Genomic DNA, 22947 nt, shown 5'->3' with positions numbered 1-22947 from the left:
CTTATTATTTCTAAAAAATGATTCTCTTTATATCTAGTAATGCTTTTTGTCTTAGCATCTATCTGATAGTTGTACAGTGACTCCAGTTTTGTTGTTTTTGTTATGTGTCTGGTTTATTTCTTTCCTTACTTTGACTTGTAATCTCTCCCAGTCCTTATATTTTAGTTGTGTCTCATGTAAATGGCACATAGTTGGATTTCATCTGTATTGACAATATTTGTCATTTAAAGGGACAGTTTAGTCTGTTTATATTTATAATGAGTATTGAAATATTTGCACTTATTTTGATCATCTTATGTGCTTTCTATTTGTCCTGTTTTCTCTGTTGCCCTTCCCTTCCTGCGCTCTTTGAATTGAGTTTTACATTCTTCTTTTCTTTTTCCTTTTGAACATGCTGTTTTCCCCTGCCCTTGTTTTATAATTAATAGGCTAGAAATATTCTCTGAATTTATCAGCTTAATGGTTACTCCATCTGTCTTTACATGAAAAACTGTAGGAAGCAGGAAGGGCTAGGCTATGCTGAGTTTAAGCATTATCCCAGATAGCTCAGTGACTTAACAGAGCAAAGGTTTATTTCACCCTCACATTACATAGCTAAGTGGTCAGTGAGGAACTGTGAAGGGCCCAGGCAGATGGAAGGTCTGCCACCTCATAGCTGCTCCATCTGGAACATGTGGCCTTCTAGGTCGCCACAGAAGGGGAAGAGGGAGAGGTGTCTTAGGTTGGGTTTCCCAGAAACAGGCTCTGAGACAAAGATATACATGCAGGAAGTTCATGAGGGAGTGTTCTCAGGAACACCTGTAAGGAAGTGGGGGAAGCAGGCTTGGGTAGAAGGAGACGTTGCATCAGAGGCCTCGGCTGACCACCCAGGGAGCTCTGGAGTGGGGTTGACCCTTCAGAGTTGTCCCCGATGAGAAAAGAAGGCCAAGACTTTGTATCCATCCTTAGTGGGTATGTGCTGCCCCTGGACAGTGAGTATAATGTGGGCAAGGTAGCAGCCTTTGGCCACAAGTGATTCCCAGAGACCGATAGTGGCTCAGTTCTGAAAAGGGGAAGAGTTGCATCCCCAGTCCATCAGGACGTCTCCTACAAGAAGGCATCGTTCTTCAACTGCCCTGGCCTGGAATTAACTTTAACCAGAAATAGTCAACATGGCCCCAACCTAACGACAAGACAGTCTGAGAAATGTAAGAAAGCACATGTGGTATTTGGTGAGCACCAACTGTCTCTACCATGCCTCACTTAACTTCTTGGATCTGAGGACTGGTGACTTGCAACAGTTCTAGACATTTACCAGTTATCTCTTAAAATATCACATCAGAACCATTATATTTTCTCCTTCTAGAGAAATATTCGTTATGTCTCTTTTTTTTTTTAAACTTTGGGTTTATTTATTTATTTATTTATTTATTTATTTATTTATGGCTGTGTTGGGTCTTCGTTTCTGTGCGAGGGCTTTCTCTAGTTGCGGCAAGTGGGGGCCACTCTTCATCGCGGTGCGCAGGCCTCTCATTATCGCGGCCTCTCGTTGCAGGGCACAGGCTCCAGACGCGCAGGCTCAGTAATTGTGGCTCACGGGCCTAGTTGCTCCGCGGCACGTGGGATCCTCCCAGACCAGGGCTCGAACCCGTGTCCCCTGCATTGGCAGGCAGATTCTCAACCACTGCACCACCAGCGAAGCCCTCGTTATGTCTCTTGTTTGCTTTTTCACATCTTCTGTGTCTTAATCTCTCTGGACTGCATCCTGGATACTTTCTTTGGACCTACTTTCAGTTGACTAATTTCCTCGTCAGCTTGGTCTAGTCTGCTATTTATCCTTTCAGTGACTTTTTATTTCAATTATTATTTCTTTTAATTTCTAAAAGTTATATTAGGTTCTTTTCAAATCTGCTTGCTTATTGTTTATATTTTTAAGCTCTTTCTTTAAACATATTGAACACAGTTATTTTATATTTCAATATCTGTTCTTTGATCTCTCTTTCTGCTATCTCCTATTTTTTGCTGTTTCTCATTCATGGCATTTTGTTTCCAGGTGTGTGCATGCTTGTTTTAACGTAGAAATCCTTCAGAGAGGATTTGCATTTGTTTTGTTGCTTACCTGAGAGAACTACAAAACTTTGACCTCTATTTGTAACCACTTTAAATTTTCCACTTGAGAGTTCTTGGACCGCAGTGGTAGTGTGGATTTGGACCACAAACCCCTATGAAGATGAGCTGATGGTTCTGAATTCTTGAGAGAGATTTTTTTTTCAGAGACAACTTTTGTAATTGTATTGTTCTGTCTGGTAGGATTTATTTTACATTCACTTATCTTGAAAGTCCTAGCTTTATTGATGAGGTCTCCTATTAGATTCCCTGCCTTTGATGGGCCTTGGATTTCATCTCTCATTTGCAAAGGCTGGCAGCAGAAACTCTGATGGTGAAAGCAGCGTACCTCACAGGGTTCCTGGTTTCCCTTTGTTTGAGGGTTTTGTGACTTCCTTGCTTTTGTGCCATCTTGCTGATAGATTTATCCAGCGTAGAATGCAGGCTTCATCCAGCATTTTAATTGTTTTCGTTGGAAGGATCCTTCATGACATCTAATCGACCATCATTCTGCCAGAACCAGATGTTCCCCAGCTATTCTTCCAGGTCCTTCCTGCATCACATGGGTCCAGTGATCCCTTCCTTCTGAAAACTTGTATAACATCTAGTATATCCATGAAATGTTTGTAGCAATCCTTGGTTCCACTAGGCTGGATGCAGTGAAGCATCCTGGGCTTTTCAATCTAACAAACTAGGAGTTGCATTTTGGTTCTGCTATTTCTTATGAAATAGCAGATGAAGCTCCATCTCACTGAGCTTCAGTTTCCTTATCTGTAAAATGGGCTTGACAATCCCTACCTTTCAGTGCTCTCACGATGAGCAAATAAAATCGGGTCTGCCCCTGCCATGTGCTGGATCTGAATCAGGAGAACAAATAGAGGCCATAGACCATATGCCTAAATATGTAAAAGTCACAAATGAAGCTCATAGTTATATAAATTCTACCTTGACAAATGTTCCTTCATAATGACAAAAAACAATATGTAAAGCTCTGATTTTTGTATAGCTAACGCCAGCAAAATGTCAAAGACAGCTAAACTTAATTATTATTGCACATGTCTGGATATAATGTTGATGGATTAGTGATGTTTAGATGGGCATAACATACATAATTCATAAATTTACATGTTTATTCTATAAAATTTATTTTTCTTGCCTTCATTTCAGCAAAATTTTGAGATGTTGTAACCAACATTATCACATAATTTGTGTTCTGGTAACAGTGATGCCAAAATAGACCATTATTCTTGAATCACTGTAGTTATTAGATTTTTAAAAAAATTTTAATTAATTTCATTTGGGAGAAACTTCTGTTGAGTTTTTATTCAATTCTGCTGAGGCAGAGCAACTGGAATTATCAAAAAATATTCTTCAAGCCACATTTAGAATCAGGAATGAGTATAAATTTTACATACCAAGTTCAAACATTATAATGAGGTTTCATATGATAGAATTAAGCAGGAAAATTATTAAATATTTTAATTTCATATGGATCACCATCTTTTATGTTGCTCTTTTCACTTCCTTAAAACAATATCTAGATCCATATCGTACTTACTTGATTTTTCTTTTTCCAAGAAAAATTATAAAGAAAACAAAATAGCGTCTTGCTCAGTCAAAATTATACCTCAGTCTGCAATGGCCAGAAAAATAATTTCTGTGGGAATCAACTTCAGGATTGTTTGTATGTAAATCTTCTCTTTCATAGTCCATAGACATTTTTGTTTCCTTATTTGAATTTTATTTTATTGGAATATCATTTTTGCATATTTCGTGTGTGGCTCCTTTAGTTTAGAAAAGTCCTAGAGATATTTAAAATAATAAATATGCATTTTTAATCCCTTTAAAAGTGAAATAGCCAAACTAGATTCTTTTCTTTTTTGTAGGCTTTTGCTAACAACATCCCATAACATATATCTGTGGACAGCTCAGGTTCAAACCTAGTGTCATTTCTCACCAAAGATGGGATTTGCTCTGTATTTGAGGACCTTCTGTTGTTTCACTAATTTCTTTCAGTCATCTTGCATCTTGCCTAAATTTTACCTAAGTGTTTAATGATATTTATTTGGCATTCCCATTGCAAGAATAAGAGTAGTTTGTGGTCAAATTTGATATGTGTTTCAGGAAGATATCCCATATTGGGGAAGATTCTGAGGATGTCGTATATAATCTTTGAATTGTTCCAAAGGAAGGCATCAATTCTCCTAGTAAGAAATTGAAACCATGTGCTGCCATCTCCAGCTCTAAGAATGCTTTTGGATTTTTGGACAAATCCTGACCTTGTATTAGTTTTCTGTTGTTGCCATAACAAATCACCACAAATTTGATGGCTTAAAAAAGAAGATAAATTGATTATCTTACAGTTCTGTAGGTTAGAAATCTCACATGGGTCTCACTAGGCTAAAATCAAAGTGTCGATGGAGGCTCTCTGGGGAGAACCTGTTGCCTTTTCCAGCTTCTGGTGGCCACCTACAGTCCTTGGCTCCTGGCCCATTCCCTCCATCAGCAGAGCCAGCAATGTTGCATCTCTCGACCCTTCTTCATAGTCACATCCCCTTCTACCGCTCCCTTCCACTTTTAAAGGTTTTTTAAAAAAATTTATTTATTTTATTTATTTATTTTTGGCTGCGTTGGGTCTTCGTTGCTGTGCGCGGGCTTTCTCTACTTGCAGTGCACGGGCTTCTTATTGTGGTGGCTTCTCTTGTTGCAGAGCACGGGCTCTAGGCGCGCCGGCTTCAGTAGTTGTGGCTAGCGGGCTCTAGAGCGCAGGCTTAGTAGTTGTGGCGCACGGGCTTAGTTGCTCCACGGCATGTGGGATCTTCCCGGACCAGGGCTCGAACCCGTGTCCCCTGCCTTGGCAGATGGATTCTTAACCACTGTGCCACCAGGGAAGTCCTCTCCCTTCCACTTTTAAGAACCCTCGTGATTACATTAGGCCTACCTGGATAATCAAGATAATCTCCCTATTTTAAGGTTAGCTGATTAGCAACTTTAATACCATCTGTGACCTTAATTCCCCTTTGCCGTGTAACCTAACATATTTACAGGTTCTGGCGATTAGGACATGGACATCCTTGAGAGGCAATTATTTTGCCTACCACAGACTCTCAAATCATGTTATCACAAGCTTGCCCATGGCAGATTTTTAAATCAATGCCTAAATTTTAAGATTATTTTTCTAGTTCTTAAATCAAAGACTGTATTATTATAATAAAGTAAAACTGATGGAATGCTCCATTGTTTCAACTTCGTCACTTTCTTCTTCTGCAGATCAACACTCCGTATAATGCTCGTCATTCAGTGGGACTTCTCACCCTGGTACACCTACCTGTACTGAGTAACATTTACTTTTTAAAAACATCCTATGTGTCTTTGTTTTTTTCACTTTATTGCTCATTAAAGTACTAATATCCTTCAGATCCTCCATCCTAGATACAGTGGTCATTTGTTTCACTACTTTGTATCCATCTTACATGTTCGGCCAGAAGAAGTTTACCATCATCTTGTATAAATATTGTCTTGCATGTATGGAAAGCATCCTTATGCTTGACTGAATATTAGATGCTTATTTTTTAAAGAACATCACCCCAGTGTTCTAAATTGACCTTTATCTGTAATTGCTTAATACCAACAATGGTTGGCTATTAATTCAGCCAATTTACAGTTCTAGTAATTGCATGTGGGTTGTGTACCAGTGATGTTTTATGTGTTTTAGATTGAGAACCTAAGTGTTCTCTTTTACCAGGACCAAGCATGGTCCGTCCTGCATGAGACAGTGGCTTGGTGTCCGACCCAGTGTCAGGCACGTGGCAGATACTCACTAAATGACGGGTTATACTTGACACAGCAGTTTGTGGCCCGCTCTCTTCCTCCCCATTCTATCCATGCCTCTGCCTACCAACACCTCACCAGACTCCTTGCTGGTCTCTCACTGTCCCCTCCCTTGCTTTTCATGCCTGTGTCTTTGGGTTCATCTTAACATACCTAAAGGGCACCTCCTCTTCTGTGATGAACTACAGATTCTGGACAGGGAGGTGACAGCACGATGCTGAGGCAGTAGCCTGGGCTGCAGTAAGATCCCTAGGTGATCTGCAGACACCTGCAGAAGAAAGTCGGAGAGGCGCTGGCTTAGAGACTTTGTCCCCCAGCCTCACCACTTGTACTTTGTATTAGCTCGAGCTGCCGTAAAAAGTACCACAGACGGGGTGGCTTAAACAACAGAAATTTATTTTCTCACAGTTCTGGAGGCTGGAAGTCCAAGATCAAGGTGCCGGCAGGGTTGGTTTCTTCTGAGGCTTCTCCTCAGCTTGCAGAGGGCCACCTTCTTGCTGTGTCCTCACATGGTCATCCCTCTGTGCACGCACACCCCTGGTGTCTCCCTCTGTGTCCAAATATCCTTTTCTCGTGAGGGACACCAGTTAGATTAGATTAACTGTCTTGTTTTGACTTAATCACCTCTTTAAAGACTATCTCCAAGTACAGTTATATTCAGAAGTGCTGGAGGTTAGGGCTTCAACATATGAATTTTGTGGGAGATGCAATTCAGAACAATGACGCCACTTTAAAGAAGAGGCAACTAAGGTTCAGAGAAGTGTATGACGGTCCACAATCACACTGCAGGCTGAGAGGTGAGAGCTTCATCTCCGACAAGCCCTCTGGAGTGGCAGGGAGGATAGTGTGAGAGACCAGGACACGGAGTCTGGTGTCTCAGCTTTGCTCCCACTACTTCTGTGATCTTCGAGAAATGCCTTAACATCCACAGACCTTAGTTTCCTTTTCTGTGAAATGGGGACAGTAAAAGGCTGTCCCTCACGAGGCCGTGAGGATTCAATGAGATCTAGATGGGAAATGCAGATTACCACGCCGAGGCCGGTGGCCTGCTGACCCCGCTCTGACAGCCTCTGTGCTTTGCCTGCCATCAAAATCCTCTCTTATTTACTGCTAGCCAGAATGCCCGATTATTTTCCCCAGGTGATTTGCAGTTTAATAGCTGGAAAAACCAAGGGTTTAAAATGGTCGCATGGAACTTCAGGCATCAGCTGGCAGGGGCACAGGGCTGTTCTTGGAAGCTGAATTCGTGACAGGCAGTAAGAGGAAAACCCACTGACGTGCCCTTCCACCTGGCTGCCTGGGGGTTCTCGCTCCTAAATTATAGGCTGCGCGCAATTTGATTTCATTTCATTCTAAATTGCCCGGCCTGCAACCTGGGAGGCAAGGTGGAGTCAAATCAATTCTGCTGTGCAAATATGCCAGCGCCTGCTAACTTTGGGCTGCTTACAAATGAGGCCCAGCTATGGAGTATTAAGGCAATGCCCACAGTTTGCCTTTGGGGGTCAAACTAGGCACGAACGCAAAATTGTTTTCAACTGTTTTGCTGTTCAGATTTATGTAGCATGCATTCTGTAAGGATCTACTCTATGCAAAGTGCTTTGCTAAGGCTGGAGCCGGACAAGGGAGAGAACGCGTCTCCCTTCCTGTGCTTGGAGGGGCTCAGAGCAGGAGTGGACATAGCAATGCCGCCTCATGAACGGGGGGTCAAGGTGGAGAGGCAGGAGGCAGAATTGCTCTTCTGGGACAGAGGGACTCCCTTTCTTTTATCCATCCTTTATCCATCTGTCTTTTTTTTTTTTTTTTTGGAGGGGCTGCTTAAAATCCTGCCCCCATGTCTGGCGTCAGGATAGCCGGTCAGAGAGACGCAGGTTCTTTTAATCTGTGCCCAACCCTGGCCTTGGTGGTAAGGCATTCTCCCCAGGTCTGGGGCCAGATTCTTCAGTGTGGTCAAGTTGTCCAGTTTGTGGACTTCCCAGCCCCTCTGTTCCCCTCTGGCTTTTGACTCTATCAGCATCCTCTCTTGCCTCCCAGAATGCAGGGTCCAAAGAGAGAAGGACAGTAGTCATATCCTGAGTCACCGTGGAAAAAATGTGGGAGACTCCCCCCTGCTCTGGGTCCCGTCCATCCACCGTCCAGCTGTGGCCGTCACTGCATCTGAGCTGTCCTGCAGCCCCGCCCTGCTTCCTCCCTGTGTGTCACCCTCACATGCCCAGGGCTCCGTAGGCCCCTTGTCGTAAGATCTCCTGCTACACGGGATCCGCTGAACTTATTCTCATGAAGCAGTGAATAATTAATAACAATTGCTCCTTTCTGGAGTCCTTGCATTTTAACAAGAGACCAATGCTTTAATAAAAAAAAAAGAGGGCTTCCCTGGTGGCACAGTGGTTGAGAATCTGCCTGCCAATGCAGGGGACACGGGTTCGAGCCCTGGTCCAGGAAGATCCCATATACTGCGGAACAGCTAAGCCCGTGCACCACAGCTACTGAGCCTGCTCTCTAGAGCCCGCGAGCCGCAACTACTGAGTCCGCGCGCCTAGAGCCCATGCTCTGCAACAAGAGAAACCACCGCAATGAGAAGCCCGCGCACTGCAACAAAGAGTGGTCCCCGCTCACTGCAACTAGAGAAAGCCCCTGCGCAGCAGCAAAGACCCAACACAGCCAAAAATAAAATAAATAAATTTATTAAAAAAAAATTTTTTTTAAGGAAGAAAATAAGAAACATAACAGGTAGAATGATAGACCTGTAGTTTCTGCTGGAGGGCCTTACGTGTGCCTGCTAAGCACGCACCATCCTCCTCGCGTGACTCAAAGGCTGAAGGCCATCAGCCCGTTTGCCGCCTTGTCAGCAACCCTGGTGGGTGGGCAGCTGCAAGCGGAGATGCCTGCTGCCCATTAGAGAAGCTTGTCCACTGAAAACCGGGGATGTCAGCAGAAATGCACAGTGAATCAAAAACTGGAACAAATCGCTTTAATTAGCTAAAACCCAAACCTAATTCAAACAGTATTTCTTCACTGGACCATGAACCAACTTCATTCTCCCCCTCCCCCTAGTTGACTAGTTTCATCCAGAATTGAACCAAGATGGGAATGTCCTCACCGTCTGGTGAGCAAACGCCCCCCATTTCATAGGTGAGGACACGGAGCCCTGAGAGTTGTGGCCCAGCTCAAGGTCATAGGGCACCTAATGGGCCCAGATTTGACTCTTTACTCTGATATCCCCTTACTAATTTCTCCACTATTCCATGAGACCTGTTGACTCAGAACCTCAAGAGATAGTCCAAGTTATGCCATACATTGTGTATTCTTTTTTAAAATTTTAAAAAAATTTTTGGCTGCGTTTGGTCTTTGTTGCTGCGCACAGGCTTTCTCTAGTTGTGTTGAGCAGGGGCTACTCTTCCTTGCGGTGCGCAGGCTTCTCATTGCGGTGGCTTGTCTTTGTTGCGGGCACAGGCTCTAGGTGCGCAGGCTTCAGTAGTTGTGGCTTGCGGGCTCCGTAGTCGTGGCTCACGGGCTCTAGAGCGCAGGCTCAGTAGTTGTGGCGCACGGGCTTAGTTGCTCTGCGGCATGTGGGATCTTCCCAGACCAGGGCTCAAACCCGTGTCCCCTGCATTGTCAGGCAGATTCTTAACCACTGTGCCACCAGGGAAGTCCCTACATTGTCTATTCTTGTGGTTTTTGTTTTGTTTTTGATTATTTATTTATTATTTTTTAAACCCTTTTTAAAAATTGAAGTAAGTTAATTTACAATGTTGTGTTAGTTTCAGGTGTACAGCAAAGTGATTCAGTTATTATTATATATATTCTTTTTCAGATTCTTTTCCATTATAGGTCATTACAAATATTGTGTATTTTTGAATCAAGATCCTCTCTTAAACTAAGAAGTTGGTAACCCAAATGGGAAATGGGTGGCTAGGTAGGAATTCTCCCAGCCTTCCATTCCTCCCACAGCCCTAGAAAATCAGAGGGAAACCTTTAAAATTGATTATGATTCAATTTACATTACGATTACTAATATTGTCATTGTCATTATTTGCCTCAATTAATCTACTCATATTTACTTACCTCTCAAAGGTTATAACAACATTCGGCTAAGTCAGTGGTTCTTAACTGGGGGAGATTTTGCTCCCAGGGACATTGGCAATATCGGGAGACATTTTTGGTTGTCACATTACTGCTAAACAATGCCTAGGACAGCTCCCCCCCAGCACAAAGAATTGTCTGGCCCCAAATGTCAACAGGATCAAGATTGAGAAACCCTGATCTGATCAACACAAAAGGGGGAGAAAATCTCCCGCAAATCCTGCTAGTTCAACAAATAAAACTCTTTCCTTTTCCGTGTTTCTCCCAGTCTCCACCCCACTATGTGTGCTTAAAATTTCTATAGTTCTAATCATCATGGCAGGAATACAGTGGACATTCCACTTTTTTTCACTTAATATCGCATCCTGAGCTTTTGTCCCTCATGCCTCATTGTCTCCATAATTACCGTTTTTAATGGATGTGATGCAGTCCTCCGAGCAGGCTGACATCCGCTATTTTACCTGACCAGTCCAAGTTTCTCATCCGGGGTGGTTACTGAGAGCCTTGCCAGGTGGGCTGCGTGGGGTGGGGAGCTTGCGTGGGCCCTGCTGTGACCAGCCTTCTCCTCCACCTGCAGTGCAGGCTGATGCCATCATAGTTTCATCATCAACAGGCCTTTATGAAGTGCCTTGGTGAATATATCCTGGCCCCGGCGGGCAGGGATCTTCCGCAGAGATCATCCCACCAGCCCCTGACATCCAGGGCTTGTTGGCTCGAACAGGCAGCATATATGTCAACCAACCACGAAGGCATCCGAAGACTGGGCTGTAAGCCCCAGGCAGAGGGTGCAAAAGCATATTCTTAGGCAATATTCATGACAGGAGTAAGTACATCTGGCATGCAAAGACAGGCTGGATTCCCAAAGGGAGTCAGGGCCTTGAATCCTCTCCTCCAGCTGGCTGCAGGCTTCTGGAAGGACATGGGAGTTTAGAAGCAATGGGACGGAGGCAGGAGCAGCTTGACAGGTCAAGGACTCGGGGTCAAGTGTTCCAGGCTACAGTGGGAGAAAGCTAGAGACTACCGGAGATGTTCCTCCTGAGACTTTCCCGCCACCCTCTTGTCTCACCTCGGCGCCCCTTTCTCTTCCCCCTGCAGGTGTTCCATGAGCAGGGCATCCTCTTCGGCTACCGACATCCACAGAGTTCCGCCATGGCCTGTCTCCTCAGCCTTTTCCAAATGACGAATGAGACCCTCAACATCTGGACGCACTTGCTGCCCTTCTGGTACCTCCCAGCCCCCTTGACCAGCTGCTCATTCATAGCCTGGGAACTGGGGCTTCTTTAAACACAGCTGGGGTGGAGAGAGCTGAGATTCCGTGATGGGATTTGGGGGACTCCCCCATGGTGTTGGGAGGCGTGGCGGTCTGCTGCTGGGGTGAGCTCTAGGACCCAGATTGTAGTAGGATTCGAGGGGCTCCTGGCAGCTCCCCAGTCTTTCCCTGCTCCCCTGCTTCGGGGCCTGATTTGAGAGGATTGTCTTATTCAGTCTTGGAGGCTTTCTGGGTCTTCTGGAAGCCCTGGCTAAAATTCCCTAGCTTGAGCAAGTCACTTAACCTCTCTGGGCTTCGCATTTTCCCATATGCAAAGCAGGATAGTCTGCGCCCTTCCTGGGGTTGCCCTGAGGATTAGGGGATGAGGCATTGGAAAAGGCATCGGGCACAGAGCTGTGGGTGCCTGGGACCACAGCAGCTGTGAGGCATTTGGTCAGGCAGCACTTTAAGGGAGCCAGGCAGGAGAATGCTCCGGCATGTGCCCACGCACAAATGGGGATTGCCAGGAAGGTGAGATGGGACCTGGCTGAGAAAGGTGGGGACCGAAGACCAGCTTCACATACCCGGTGCCTGGGCATAGCGAGTGAAGGGTGGAGATGGGGTCCTAGTATATGAGAGCTGGAAGGACCATGGGGGTCATGCGGGCCACCAGCCGACTCAGACCACCACTGGCTGACACAGATGCGGCCCAGAGAAAAGAGTGACTTGCTTACATCCCCTGGCAAGTTCTGGCACAGGTTGGTCTCTGGACTCCCCCTCCCAATCATATTGAGAAGCCAAGAGAGTGGAAGGACCCCAGGGTGTGCTGCAGGCAGAGAGGGGCCTGAGGACGGTGGCCTGCCTGGCCAGCAGTCAGAGACAGACCCAGGGCAAAATGCAGGGGAAGGCTGCTTGGTGCCAGAAATGTCGCCAGTGAAGAAGAGGGAGAGCTCAGGCTTGGGGTGGGATAGGACCACCTGTAAAGAAGCCCTAGGGCCTGCAGACTGGTCCGGGTGGCAGCAAGATCTGCTCACGGAGGCTGTTCGTTGTTTTAAATTTAAGTAAACTTAAGTAAAAAGTCTAAATGATAATAAATTATAACATTGCAGAAGGGAGTAGAGTCGGAGTCTTCCCCCGGCCCCTCTTCGTCCTCTCTGGAGCTGCCGGGGTGACCTGCTGCTTGTGCATCCTCCCAGAACGCTTTTCTAGAGACTCGAGCATCTGTGACATGTGTGTACACCCAGCACCTGGTTCTTTCCTCCCTTGCTTTTCCCTCAGAGATCTCTGTCTGACCCCCACAGAAGCCTCTCTGGCTTTTGAACAGCTGCGTGGTGTTCCATTTTCTGGATGAACCACAGGTGACTTAGGCTATTTTGAAGTTTGTGCCACTACAAAGTGCCAGCCTGACCATCCCTGTTTGTGGGGCTTGAGTTGCTGTGCGCAGATCCCGTTGTAGCTGTTTTACAGCTGAGGCATGCTGGCAGGGGCGCCCCACTGGGCATGACGCCCCTGTACTGCCAGGCCCTGAGAGTGCAACACACAGCAGCAAGGAGGGCTTGGGAGAGCCGGAGAAAGATGCCCCAGGGAAGTGGGACTCGGGAGTAATCTCGAGATGATAAAAGGGTACGTTTTGAAAAATAGCAGATAGCTTAAGCTTGATTTCTGCTGGGACAGGAGGGAAAAGATCACAAATGTAGCCAGAGAATTTAGCGATGCTCTTGGGGTTCCTGCATGAAAAGCTTTTAGTCCCTTCCCTGGGAGAGTTTGTGGGAAAGGGGCCTGGCTCTCTAGTGGCGGTTTGTGGAAGCGGGCAGCTCTACAAGCAAGAACCCCACGCATGGGTTATAGGTTAGGCAGATCTGACACAGAACTGTGCAGTGTCTCCATGTAGAGAAGAGTCTGGAGGCCTAGGCTTAGCCGAGACTCAGCCATGGGACCAGGCCCCTCAGAAAAGAGATGGTGATATTAGTGGAGAAATAGCATGGAAGAGGGGGGAGAAAATCGTCCCGTTGTCTTCCAGACTTTCCAGACCCCACAGAGGGGATTGCTTCTCTTTGAGGTGCCCTCCTGCAAGGGGAACTTGGACCAACCACAGGGATGACGACAAGGCCAAATTTGCATCCCATGAGGAATGGTTGAATGCACTGAGGTTTTTTAATGTGACGCTCAGAGAGGTGTGAGGGATTATGAAGACAGCCTTGAGATATTTGATAGGTTTGTTTTCTGTGGTGCTGATGGGGAGAACTAGGGCTGATCCAATGGAGAGAAATTCCAGGGAGACAGATGGAGGCTCAATGAAACTTTGCAACACTCAGAGCTGCCTCAAAAGATGGTGAGCTCCCCATCCCTGGAAGCGTGCAAGCTGAAGCTGGAGAGTCACCTGGCAAGCTGCTGTAAAAGGGATCTGTCACCACATGCAGGGGGAGGGGACTGGACCATTGCCCATCCTGCATATTTCCAACCAAAAAGGACCCCACTCACCCTTCCTCGCTCATGGCATGTCACCAAAGCGAGACCATATAGGAGCCGGTCATCCCAGGGGAATGGAAGGCAGACGACGGTCGGTTGAGGACGGTAAGAGGAGCCCCTGTCTCGGAGGTTGAAGGTGTCCCCCTGTGTTCCAGGTTCTTCACGTGGAGGTTTGTGAGCACCCTGCGTGTGACGGACGTCCTGAATGACAGCTACGCCTGGCCTCTGCTCGTGTACATGGGTGCCAGCTGTGTGTACCCCCTCGCATCCAGCTGTGCACACACCTTCAGTTCCATGTCCAGGAACGCCCGGCACATCTGCTACTTCCTGGACTACGGCGCCGTCAACCTCTTCAGCCTGGGTACGTCAGGCCCTGCTCTTGCCTCCTCTTCCCTGTGACTGAATCACCTTCCCCTTCCCCTGGGAGCTGGGGTCACCGTGAGGCTCTGGTGGGCTTCCGGAAGAGTCACCGCAATGCCAGTGCCCCTGCCCGGGTGCCTGATGAGTGTTTTATAAGAAACTTGTCCAAAGGCATGCTGGCAAATATTTAACAACTGGCTCTCTGTGGACCAAAGTCCCGGTCTGTGGCGTTGGCAGGTTTGCTGTGGTGTAAATAATCCTGCCACGGCCGGCTTCAAGCCGCCAACGTCACTGAACACAGGGCTGGGGAGAGATGCGTGGTAGGTCCCCATTACGTAGCCATTCCTCTGTACAGATACAGCGGGTGCGTTGACTGAACAGCTGTTGCTCTTGTTAATTTGATGCATGTCATTGTAAGTTCATGTCATTCAATTTTTAATGATGGCTGTGTTTAACAGTTGGCTTGCGAGTTCTCTGACGCTAACAATCTGCTGTCACAGGCCAGGGGGAGCCAACTCCACACATCAGTGCTGGTCTCTGTCGTGCCCCGCAGAGAAGGGGGTGGTCACAGACCCCATCGGTCTGGAGGCTTGTAGGGGTTAGAGCTGCAGGGATAGAGTGAGGGGAGGTGGGAGGTTGACACCCCCTCCTCCTGTCTCCTCTCCTCTCCCCCAGTTGTGGGCATCCATCTGTCTCCTTGCATCCCAGCTCTGGCCGCTTCCTCCCTCCTGGTCCTGCTCCAGGTGTGAAAGCAAAGTCACCGTCTTCCCTTTGCCCAAGAGGGTGTGTGAGGACCTACCTCCATCCTATTCTCCCACCCCTCTCCCTCTCTCTTCACTAGTAACACACACGTACATACATATACACAAACCCATATACATAGACAAACATAGACACACACACAAACACGCACGCACACGCACACACGCACACACACACACACACACACGCACGCGAGTCTCTACATGCTCACCACTCCTCAGTGCTCTGCTGCCCAGTCCCCACCGTCACTAAAACTCTGGTTGCCGAGGCCCCAGCCTCCTCCTGACTCTCAGGACCCACGCAGGCCCCGTGGGCTCTCTCTCCAGCCTTTGATGCAGGGGGCACCCCCATGCTCCTCAAACCTCCCCCGCTTCCTCTGGCCCCTGTTGCATCACTCCCTCCTAGTTTTCCTCCCACCCATTCACATGCTTATCCTGCTTCACCAGTTCCCCTTCCTCCGTCCCCCCATAGGTGCGCAAGCTGGGAGTCCATTCTTGGGCCTCTGTTCTTCCGTGGTCAGGCTCCCTGGGAGATCTCCTCTGCACCCACACCATCCCCCAACACCTCTGGGGGACACTCCCAAACCCCATCTCTAGTAAACTGCTCACCCAAGCTCCACCCCACATCCAGCCCTGGGACCGAGATCATCTACATCCTCCCCGCCCCCGCCCTTGCATCTACTCCCCTTCGAGTCAGAAATCTGTGAATAATCAAGTTCTCCCTGCCTCTCACTCCCCACCCATCCCACTTCACCATCCTGTCTAATCGGTTGGCAAACTCAGTTGAGTTTCTCCTACATACTTTTCAAATCGGCCGTGCCCCCATTGGCTTGGCTCAGTCCCTCACACCTCTCCACTGGGCTTCACCCAGCTGCCCTGCGGGGTTTCCTCAAGGCCTTCTGACCATGGCACCCCTCCCACTTAAACTTTTCCAGGTTCCCAGTTACCTGGGGTGAAGTCCAAACTCCTTAACCCGGCAGCTTCCATCACCCTCGATCGCCTGCCCCAGACTCATTTATGATAAGAGCAAGCGTTTTGGAGGCATCACGGCAGGCTCCATGCCGAGCACCCGACCCACATCCCACATCACCAAGGGGTGGCATAACGCAGGGCTTAGCGGCCTAACTGCACCACCCCCTAATACTTACATGCTCTTAGGCAAGATACAGTTGGCATAGTATCTTCCTCATAGGAGTGTTACAAAGATTAAATGGGTTTTGTAAGTGAAGCGTGTCGGACAGTGCCTGGCACTTAGTAAGCAACAGAAGGTAGCGATTACCACGATTACCTAGTTAACCCTGACAGCAGGCCCCTGAGGTGGGGACCATCATTATACCCACGCTATAGGTGAGAACACTTAAGGTAAGTTACCCAGGTCACGCAGCTTGTGAATGGCAGAGCCAGGGCCTGGGAGCCTCAGGGCCCCTGCCTGTGGCTTCCTCCAAGTCCCCGGGCCTGGATCCACCTCCATGGAGCTCTGATTCCTTCATTTCTGCCCCTCACTGGGAACAACTCCCTGAGGACAGCCATGCGTCTTTCACATCTGGTTTTCCAGTCCGTAGCCCAGAGCCTGACATGGGGGTGTTCAGTAAACCTGGAAGGAAGGTCTAGTCAGTCGAGAGAGCCTGTGGGATCCACCTGGGACTTCCTTGTCTGCAGCCATCTCTCCTCCTCCCCGACCCCGTGGAAACCCTCAATCCCTGGAGGGTGGCGTTTGCTCAGCTTCCTCCCCGATGTCCAGCTGTTCCCCTCCCTCTTGGACCTCCCGCGCACTTTCACTAGGCTTTGACCATCTTAATCCCCTGCTCAGAAACCTTCGGTGGGCCCCCTATTGCCTGAAAGGGGACGTTCACTTTCCTTAGTCTGGCATCCAAAGGTGTCTCCTGCTCCCTGGAAAGCCGTCCCTGCCCTCAGGCACCTGTAAGAATCTCCCATCTTCCAAGGATGCTTCCAAGGTCAGCTGCTTGACTGCATGCCTGCCCATCCTGAACGCCCACCTCACCCTGGAACCCGCCTGGAGGCACTCACCAATTTCCCTTTCCACTGCGGTTTTTGGCAGGGACTGAGTCTCCTTCGCTCTTATATCCCCCATGGAGCTTGGCCCCAGTCAGTACACACAGAGCAGATGCATCCTGGTCCACATGGGAGCTTCCCCATGGTGTCAGGCTGAGGCAAGAATCTGTCCCCCTGGAGGCAGTTCCAGCTGAAATCTCACAGGTAGCCTGCAGGAGTGGGGAGCACTGTACCAGGAGTAGTGATTCTTGGCCCTTTCTGCCTGTATGACCCTGGGCACATCCCTGGGCTTCACTAGATTTCACCAGTCACGTGGGATCAAAGGCAGAGGTTGAACTTGCATGGCCTGAGGTTGAGTTCAGCCTTGAACTAGCATTCCAGGGTTCTTTGTCTTTGGATAACAGGTGTCCTTAGGTCTGATCTTAGGCTCTGGGCTGACAGGCCTGCAGCTGCCTCTCCCAAAAGGGACCTCAGCAGGTGAGGGTGCCTGGAGAGGCCACCTGGTCCAGGCTCCTGGACACATCTGTCCCCTTCGAAAAGGGCAGTGATCTCCCCTGTTCTTTCAAACAAAAGCTGCAGCAGACAGGTCTCTAGAAGGTCCTTCAGTAACCCTTCTCTCACAAACTCCAAAACCTAAAACAAAACAAAATGCTGAGGCTAGCATCTCACGCCCAGCCTCTCAGCTGGCCAGTCCCCCAGCCCGCTGATGTGACACACCTCGCCTCGGCAAGGGCCCTCCCTCATCCCACCACCCCCCTCCCCTGCAGCCTTGATTGTTCCACAAGGGACACCCATATCATCAGGCAGGTGAGATGTGTGCACACTCAGAGCAAAGCTTAGCACACTGGGGTGTCATCGTGGACCATAGTTAAAAGCAGGGACTGTTGCTGAACTGCCCGTGTTTGAAGCTTGGCTTTGCTGCTTTCTAGCTGTGTGTCCCTGGGAGGGTTACTAAACCTCTCTGTGCCTCCATTTCCTCCTCTGTAAAATGAGGATAAGTGCAGGATTGATGTCAGAGGGTGGTTGTAAAGTTTATGTGAGTTAATGCATGTCAAGCCCTTGGAGCAGTGCTGGGCTCACAGAACATTCTCATGCTGGGGGGGGGGCGGTGATGGGTGATGGCATAAGCAAGGGTGCAGCGGCAGGACTGCTCGTGGTCTGTGGGGATGATGGGGGGCTCAGCCAGATGCGGGGGTGGGGGGGTTGGTCTTCCCAAGGAGCCCAGACAGTGCTGAGTCCTGGCTTATTGCCCAAGGCTGGTTTTTCTTCCCAGGCTCGGCCATCGCCTACTCTGCCTATGTATTCCCGGACGCACTGGTGAACACCGTCTTCCATGACTACTACGTGGCCCTGGCTGTGCTGAACACCAGCATTAGCACCGGCCTCTCCTGCTATTCCAGGTACCCGGCTGCTCTGTCTCAGATGGGATGGGGTGGGAAGCGGCGCGGAGCATGCAGCTTCCTGGACTGTTGGAGGGGACAGTGGAAAAGACGCTCGAGAACCTGGGACTCAGTTCCAGATGGACTTCCAGTGGCCGGGCAGGACCAGCTTCACAGGCACACGCCTGTGCAGGCACTCAGGGCCCTGTGATCAAGAGGGCTCCCCACTTGGTTTAATTCCCTGCTGTTGTTGTTTCGAAACACTTAATGAGGTTTGAACAAGGGGGTCCCCCTACTTTTCTTCTGCTCTGGGCTCTACAAGTTATGTAGCTTGTCCTGTTGCTGAACAAGTCACTTACCCTCCTTGAACCTCAGTTTGCTTATCTATAAAATGGGGTCAAGGGAGTTCCCTGGCGGTCCAGTGGTTAGGACTTGGTGTTTTCACTGCTGTGGCCCAGGTTCAATCCCTGGTTGGGGAACTAAGATCCTGCAAGCTGTGTGGCGTGGCCAAAAAAAAAAAAAAAGTGGAGTCAACACAGCTACCTTGTGAGACGGATGTAAGGATTACAGGTAATGTATCCAGAACACCTAACACTAGCCTGGCCCATAGGAGGTGCCCCATAAATGGGCCATCTGCTAATAGGGACAGAGGGGGCCGGCCTCTTGATAGAGGCACACCTTGGAGATACTGCAGGTTCGGTTCCAGACAACCGCAATAAAGCCAACATCACAATAAGGCAAGTCACACAAACTTTTTGGTTTCCCAGTGCATATAAAAGTTATATTTACACTGTAGTCTATTAAGTGTGCAATAGCATTATGTCTAAAGAAACAATGTACACACCTTTATTAGAAAATACTTTATTGCTAAAAATGCTATCATCTGACAACACAGGGTTGCCACAAACCTTCAATTTGCAAAAACCACAATAAGGCAAAGTGCAATAAAACAAGATATGCCTATCTGTGTGGTGGGTGATGGATGATATTCAAATGTCCAACACATCCCCAGGGGAAGACCGGTGGCCATGAGTCATGCCCAGCTAACTGGCTCTTATTCCTTCCATTTTTTTCCTTGCACTCAAGGAAGCTCATTGGAGTATGAGTACAAGAGGCATTTTTTAGGATAACTACTCTAGTTTATTCAGCTCTTGGTAAAAATGAACTACCCGAAATTACTTGGGAAACGTCTGGAATGGTGGTGTTGGGGTAACATCCCTGTGTAGATGGTGCTGGGAGCTGGGGGCCTTTCATGGTGGGTTAGGAAGAGCGCCAAGGAAGGCTGGTGGTCACCCCTGGCCATCTGTCCCCCTACCAGCGACTCCACTGAGCCAGTTTGAGTCTTCCAAATAGACTGCTGCTGGCCTCATAGAATTCTTATTCCTGGCAGCCGCCAACTCTTCCCTCCCCAGGAGAAAACAGGGAGGGAGAGGTATGCTTCTGCAACTTCCCTGCAATGATTTTGGCTCCAGCTTTCTTTGGGTGACACTTTGGTTTTGTGGGATCCAGAGGTAGGCAAGTTCCCCAAACTTGACAGGTTGGTTTTCTTTAAAAATCAAAGGATAGAGCCTTAAACAGCATCGGGAATGCTTGCCCCAACTTGCCTTCCACTTACCTGTCCTGAGGCAGGTGGTGGGAAGCACGGAGCTGCTTGCCATGGGGGTGAGTCTCATTTCCAGGCTCAGTCTCAAGACTGGGCTTTGTGTTGCTTTGTCCCTGGGGTGGGAGTTGGGGGTAAACTCCCCCTTCCCTCTTCCTGGAAATCAGAGCGCCCCTCCAGCTGTGAGGAGATAGGGTCTGCCCAGAGGGTAGAAAACTGAATCAGACATCATGGGGTTATTATTTCCTTCTCCCCCAATTCCTCAAGGGCTCTGGCGATTAAAAGCTCTTTCTGAAGCGCAACCTCTGTGCCAGGCCAGAGCTGTGAGGGCTGCCACGGATGGGGGAGAGGAGGAGATCGGGTCCCTGCCTTGGGTGAGACAAGGCGTAACATACATAGAAAAGTAACACTGATGCTAAAAACAGCCCAAGAGAGATGAAGCGTGGCCCGGAGGCACAGTGCCTGGATGCGAGGGCTCACCGACAGGCCTGGGCCAAAGACACACCTGGATCAGGTGCTTGGACGAGCCACTGTCCTGCCTGGTTGCTCCTGCGGGGCTGTGTGGCTCTGCTGTTGCGAACTTAGGATCAGAGGGAGGCGAGCACTGCGGACTGGTGGGGCAGGTGGGCTTCACGGGTGGAAGAAACAGTCCCGCCATTCATGATCCAGGACTGCTTTCCCATGAACTCCCAATGCAAATTCTTGGAACTTTTTTTTTTTTTTTTTAATCTTCCTGAATCACCTATAAGCCATGAGGGTATATTGTTTTCTTCTAGCCAGGAGTCCTCCCTGATTGTTCAGGTACAATGAATGGGTCTTTTTTTCCTTTTTTTGTTTCTTTTTAATTTATTATTTTTGGCTGTGTTGGATCTTCGTTGCTGCGCACGGGCTTTCTCTAGTTGTGGCGAGGGGGGGCTACTCTTTGTTGCGGTGCACAGGCTTCTCATTGCAGTGGCTTCTCTTGTTGCAGAGCTCAGGCTCTAGGCGCACGGGCTTCAGTAGTTGTGGCTCATGGGTTCAGTAGCTGCAGCATGCAGGCCCTAGAGTGCGTGGGCTTCAGTAGTTGTGGTGTGCAGGCTCAGTAGTTGTGGCTCGCGGGCTCTAGAGCGCAAGCTCAGTAGTTGTGGCGCACCGGCTTAGTTGCTCCGCGGCATGTGGGATCTCCCTGGACCAGGGCTCGAACCCGTGTCCCCTACATTGGCAGGCGGATTCTTAACCACTGCGCCACCAGGGAAGTCCCTGAATGGGTCTTTTGGATGTGACATGCCTGGCACCTTTAGACAAACTTGTTTGGCAGGGCAGGTTGGCCAGGAATCTCTTGAATGTCCATTTGGGGCTTCTCCTTTGTCAATGAAATGGATTATTTCTGTTTATGGGGCACATCTGTGGCTGTTTCATCCATCCATCTATCCAACCATCTACCTACCTATCCATCTTCCCACCCATCCATCCATCTACCCACCCACCCATTCATCCATCCACCCACCCTTCCATCCAGCTACCTACCCATCCATCCATCTACCCAACCATCTATCCATCCACCCATCCACTTATTCAGTTTATCCACCCATCCACTTATTCAGTTTATCCACCCATCCACCCATCCATCCATCCATCCATCCATCCATCCATCCATCCATCTATCCACCTACCCATTCATGCATCGATCTACCCACCCAACCACCCATCCTTCCATCAATGCATCCAACCAACCACTCAACATTCCTTAAATGCCTGCCGTGCTCCAAGTGTCATGTTAAGATCTGGGACTACAGGGATGAGTGAGGCTCAGTCCTTGTCCTCAGAGAGTGCCCCATGCAGTGTGAGAAGCAGACTGCAGACCCTCAAAAAGTCCAGACGGACTCATCATTTCCTTTAAAGGCCAGAAGAAAAGGCTTTCAGTGTGTAGCATTACAGGATATAACATAAGCAAATAATGATAATACAAAATGACACTTGCTTGGATTCCCAGGCTTCTGCGAAGTGGCCTTAGGAATGAGTATTGAGGAAGGTTGAACACTTTAGCTGGAGAGGAGGGAAGGGCCTTTTGGACAGAGCCAACATCCTGGACAAGGGCGAGGGCCCGGAGAGGATGGGATGTCATTGGGAGGCAACAAGGAGCTTCAGAGTTGCCAGAGCCTGTGGGGCTGGAAGCGGGGAGAGAAGCTAGAGGGGGGCTAGAGAGAGTCGGGGGAAATGGAAGCACCTCGTGTGTCCTACAGAGGACTGGCCCTATACTCGTGAAGGACAGTAAACTTCCTAGGAAGACAATTCTGTGGACTCAGCTCCCGTGCCCTGCGGGGCTTAAGTGGGGGCTTGCGGAACAGAAAGGGAGAAAGGGGCAAACGCTACATGCTCAGAGTGAAGGATAGAGTGGGATGTCCCCCCGTGGGCCCGTCTGGCCTCCTTCGCATCTTGTCCGCTCTCCTTTCCGTGTGTCGGTGGATCCCTGCTCTTACAAGGCCCGTCCCCTTTGTTTTCATTCTCTGTCTTTGTCTTCAGTGTCTGAGTGAGGAAGGGGACTCGTGTGTGGGGAGAGGCTCTGGCCCTGATTAACTTCAGGAAAAGCAGGTGGAGGAGGGCGAGGGCCGTCTGGGGTCCCGATTTCACAGACTTGCTGTGTGGCCTCTGGCCAATCACGACCTTTAAACAGGGGCATCTAAGAAGATGTCCCCTGGGTTCCTTCTGGTTTGGGCATTCTATGATGCCCGCTTCAGCACCTTTTCCAAGATTTCTCTCCTTGCCTTCTTCCCTACCCCCCAAGCCCACGTCTGCCTCCCCCCTCCCGCTCCATCAGTCCGTGGTATGGCCGGGAGTGGCCGAGAACCACCTCCTTCCCTGAGCGGCAGACCGTGGAGCTCAGGAGTCGTGCTTTAGTTTTCCACATGCTTCCCAGAGTAGCGTGGTCCTAGTGGCGTTCATTCCCTTACGATACATGTCCTTTAGGAGATGTGGACTCCCCCAACTGGTCTTTCGATCCTTATTATCATGGAATTCAGTTCAAAGGAACACGTTCCAGAAAACTGCTTTCTTGTTCTGCAGCGTTCGAGGGGGGGAAATGACAGAACGCGTGACCTCTCTGTGGCTCTCGGAGCCAGGTGAGGGTGACAGAGACCCTGC

The 22947-nt window shown here is 49.0% G+C and overlaps 1 protein-coding gene across 8 annotated transcripts in view; it reads left to right on the top strand.

Moving 5' to 3' along the window:
- The window catches only part of PAQR5 (progestin and adipoQ receptor family member 5), an 87521-nt gene that overhangs the window by 50532 nt on the left and 14042 nt on the right, over positions 1-22947 (top strand). For 7 of the 8 annotated variants that reach the window (XM_061180142.1, XM_061180141.1, XM_061180135.1 and 4 more), the window contains 3 exons: positions 11092-11219; positions 13870-14075; positions 18122-18248. In XM_061180142.1, coding sequence (XP_061036125.1) covers positions 11092-11219; positions 13870-14075; positions 18122-18248 — 461 coding nt within the window. Of the gene's footprint in view, positions 1-11091; positions 11220-12354; positions 12476-13869; positions 14076-18121; positions 18249-22947 lie in introns of those variants that run through there. The other variant, XM_061180140.1, reaches the window with a different exon arrangement.

Source organism: Eubalaena glacialis, chromosome 2, assembly GCF_028564815.1.
Source record: "Eubalaena glacialis isolate mEubGla1 chromosome 2, mEubGla1.1.hap2.+ XY, whole genome shotgun sequence".
Classification (NCBI taxonomy): Eukaryota; Metazoa; Chordata; class Mammalia; order Artiodactyla; family Balaenidae; genus Eubalaena; species Eubalaena glacialis.
The sequence above is the reverse complement of the archived record's forward strand: the minus strand, read 5'-3'. Positions and strand labels throughout refer to the sequence as shown.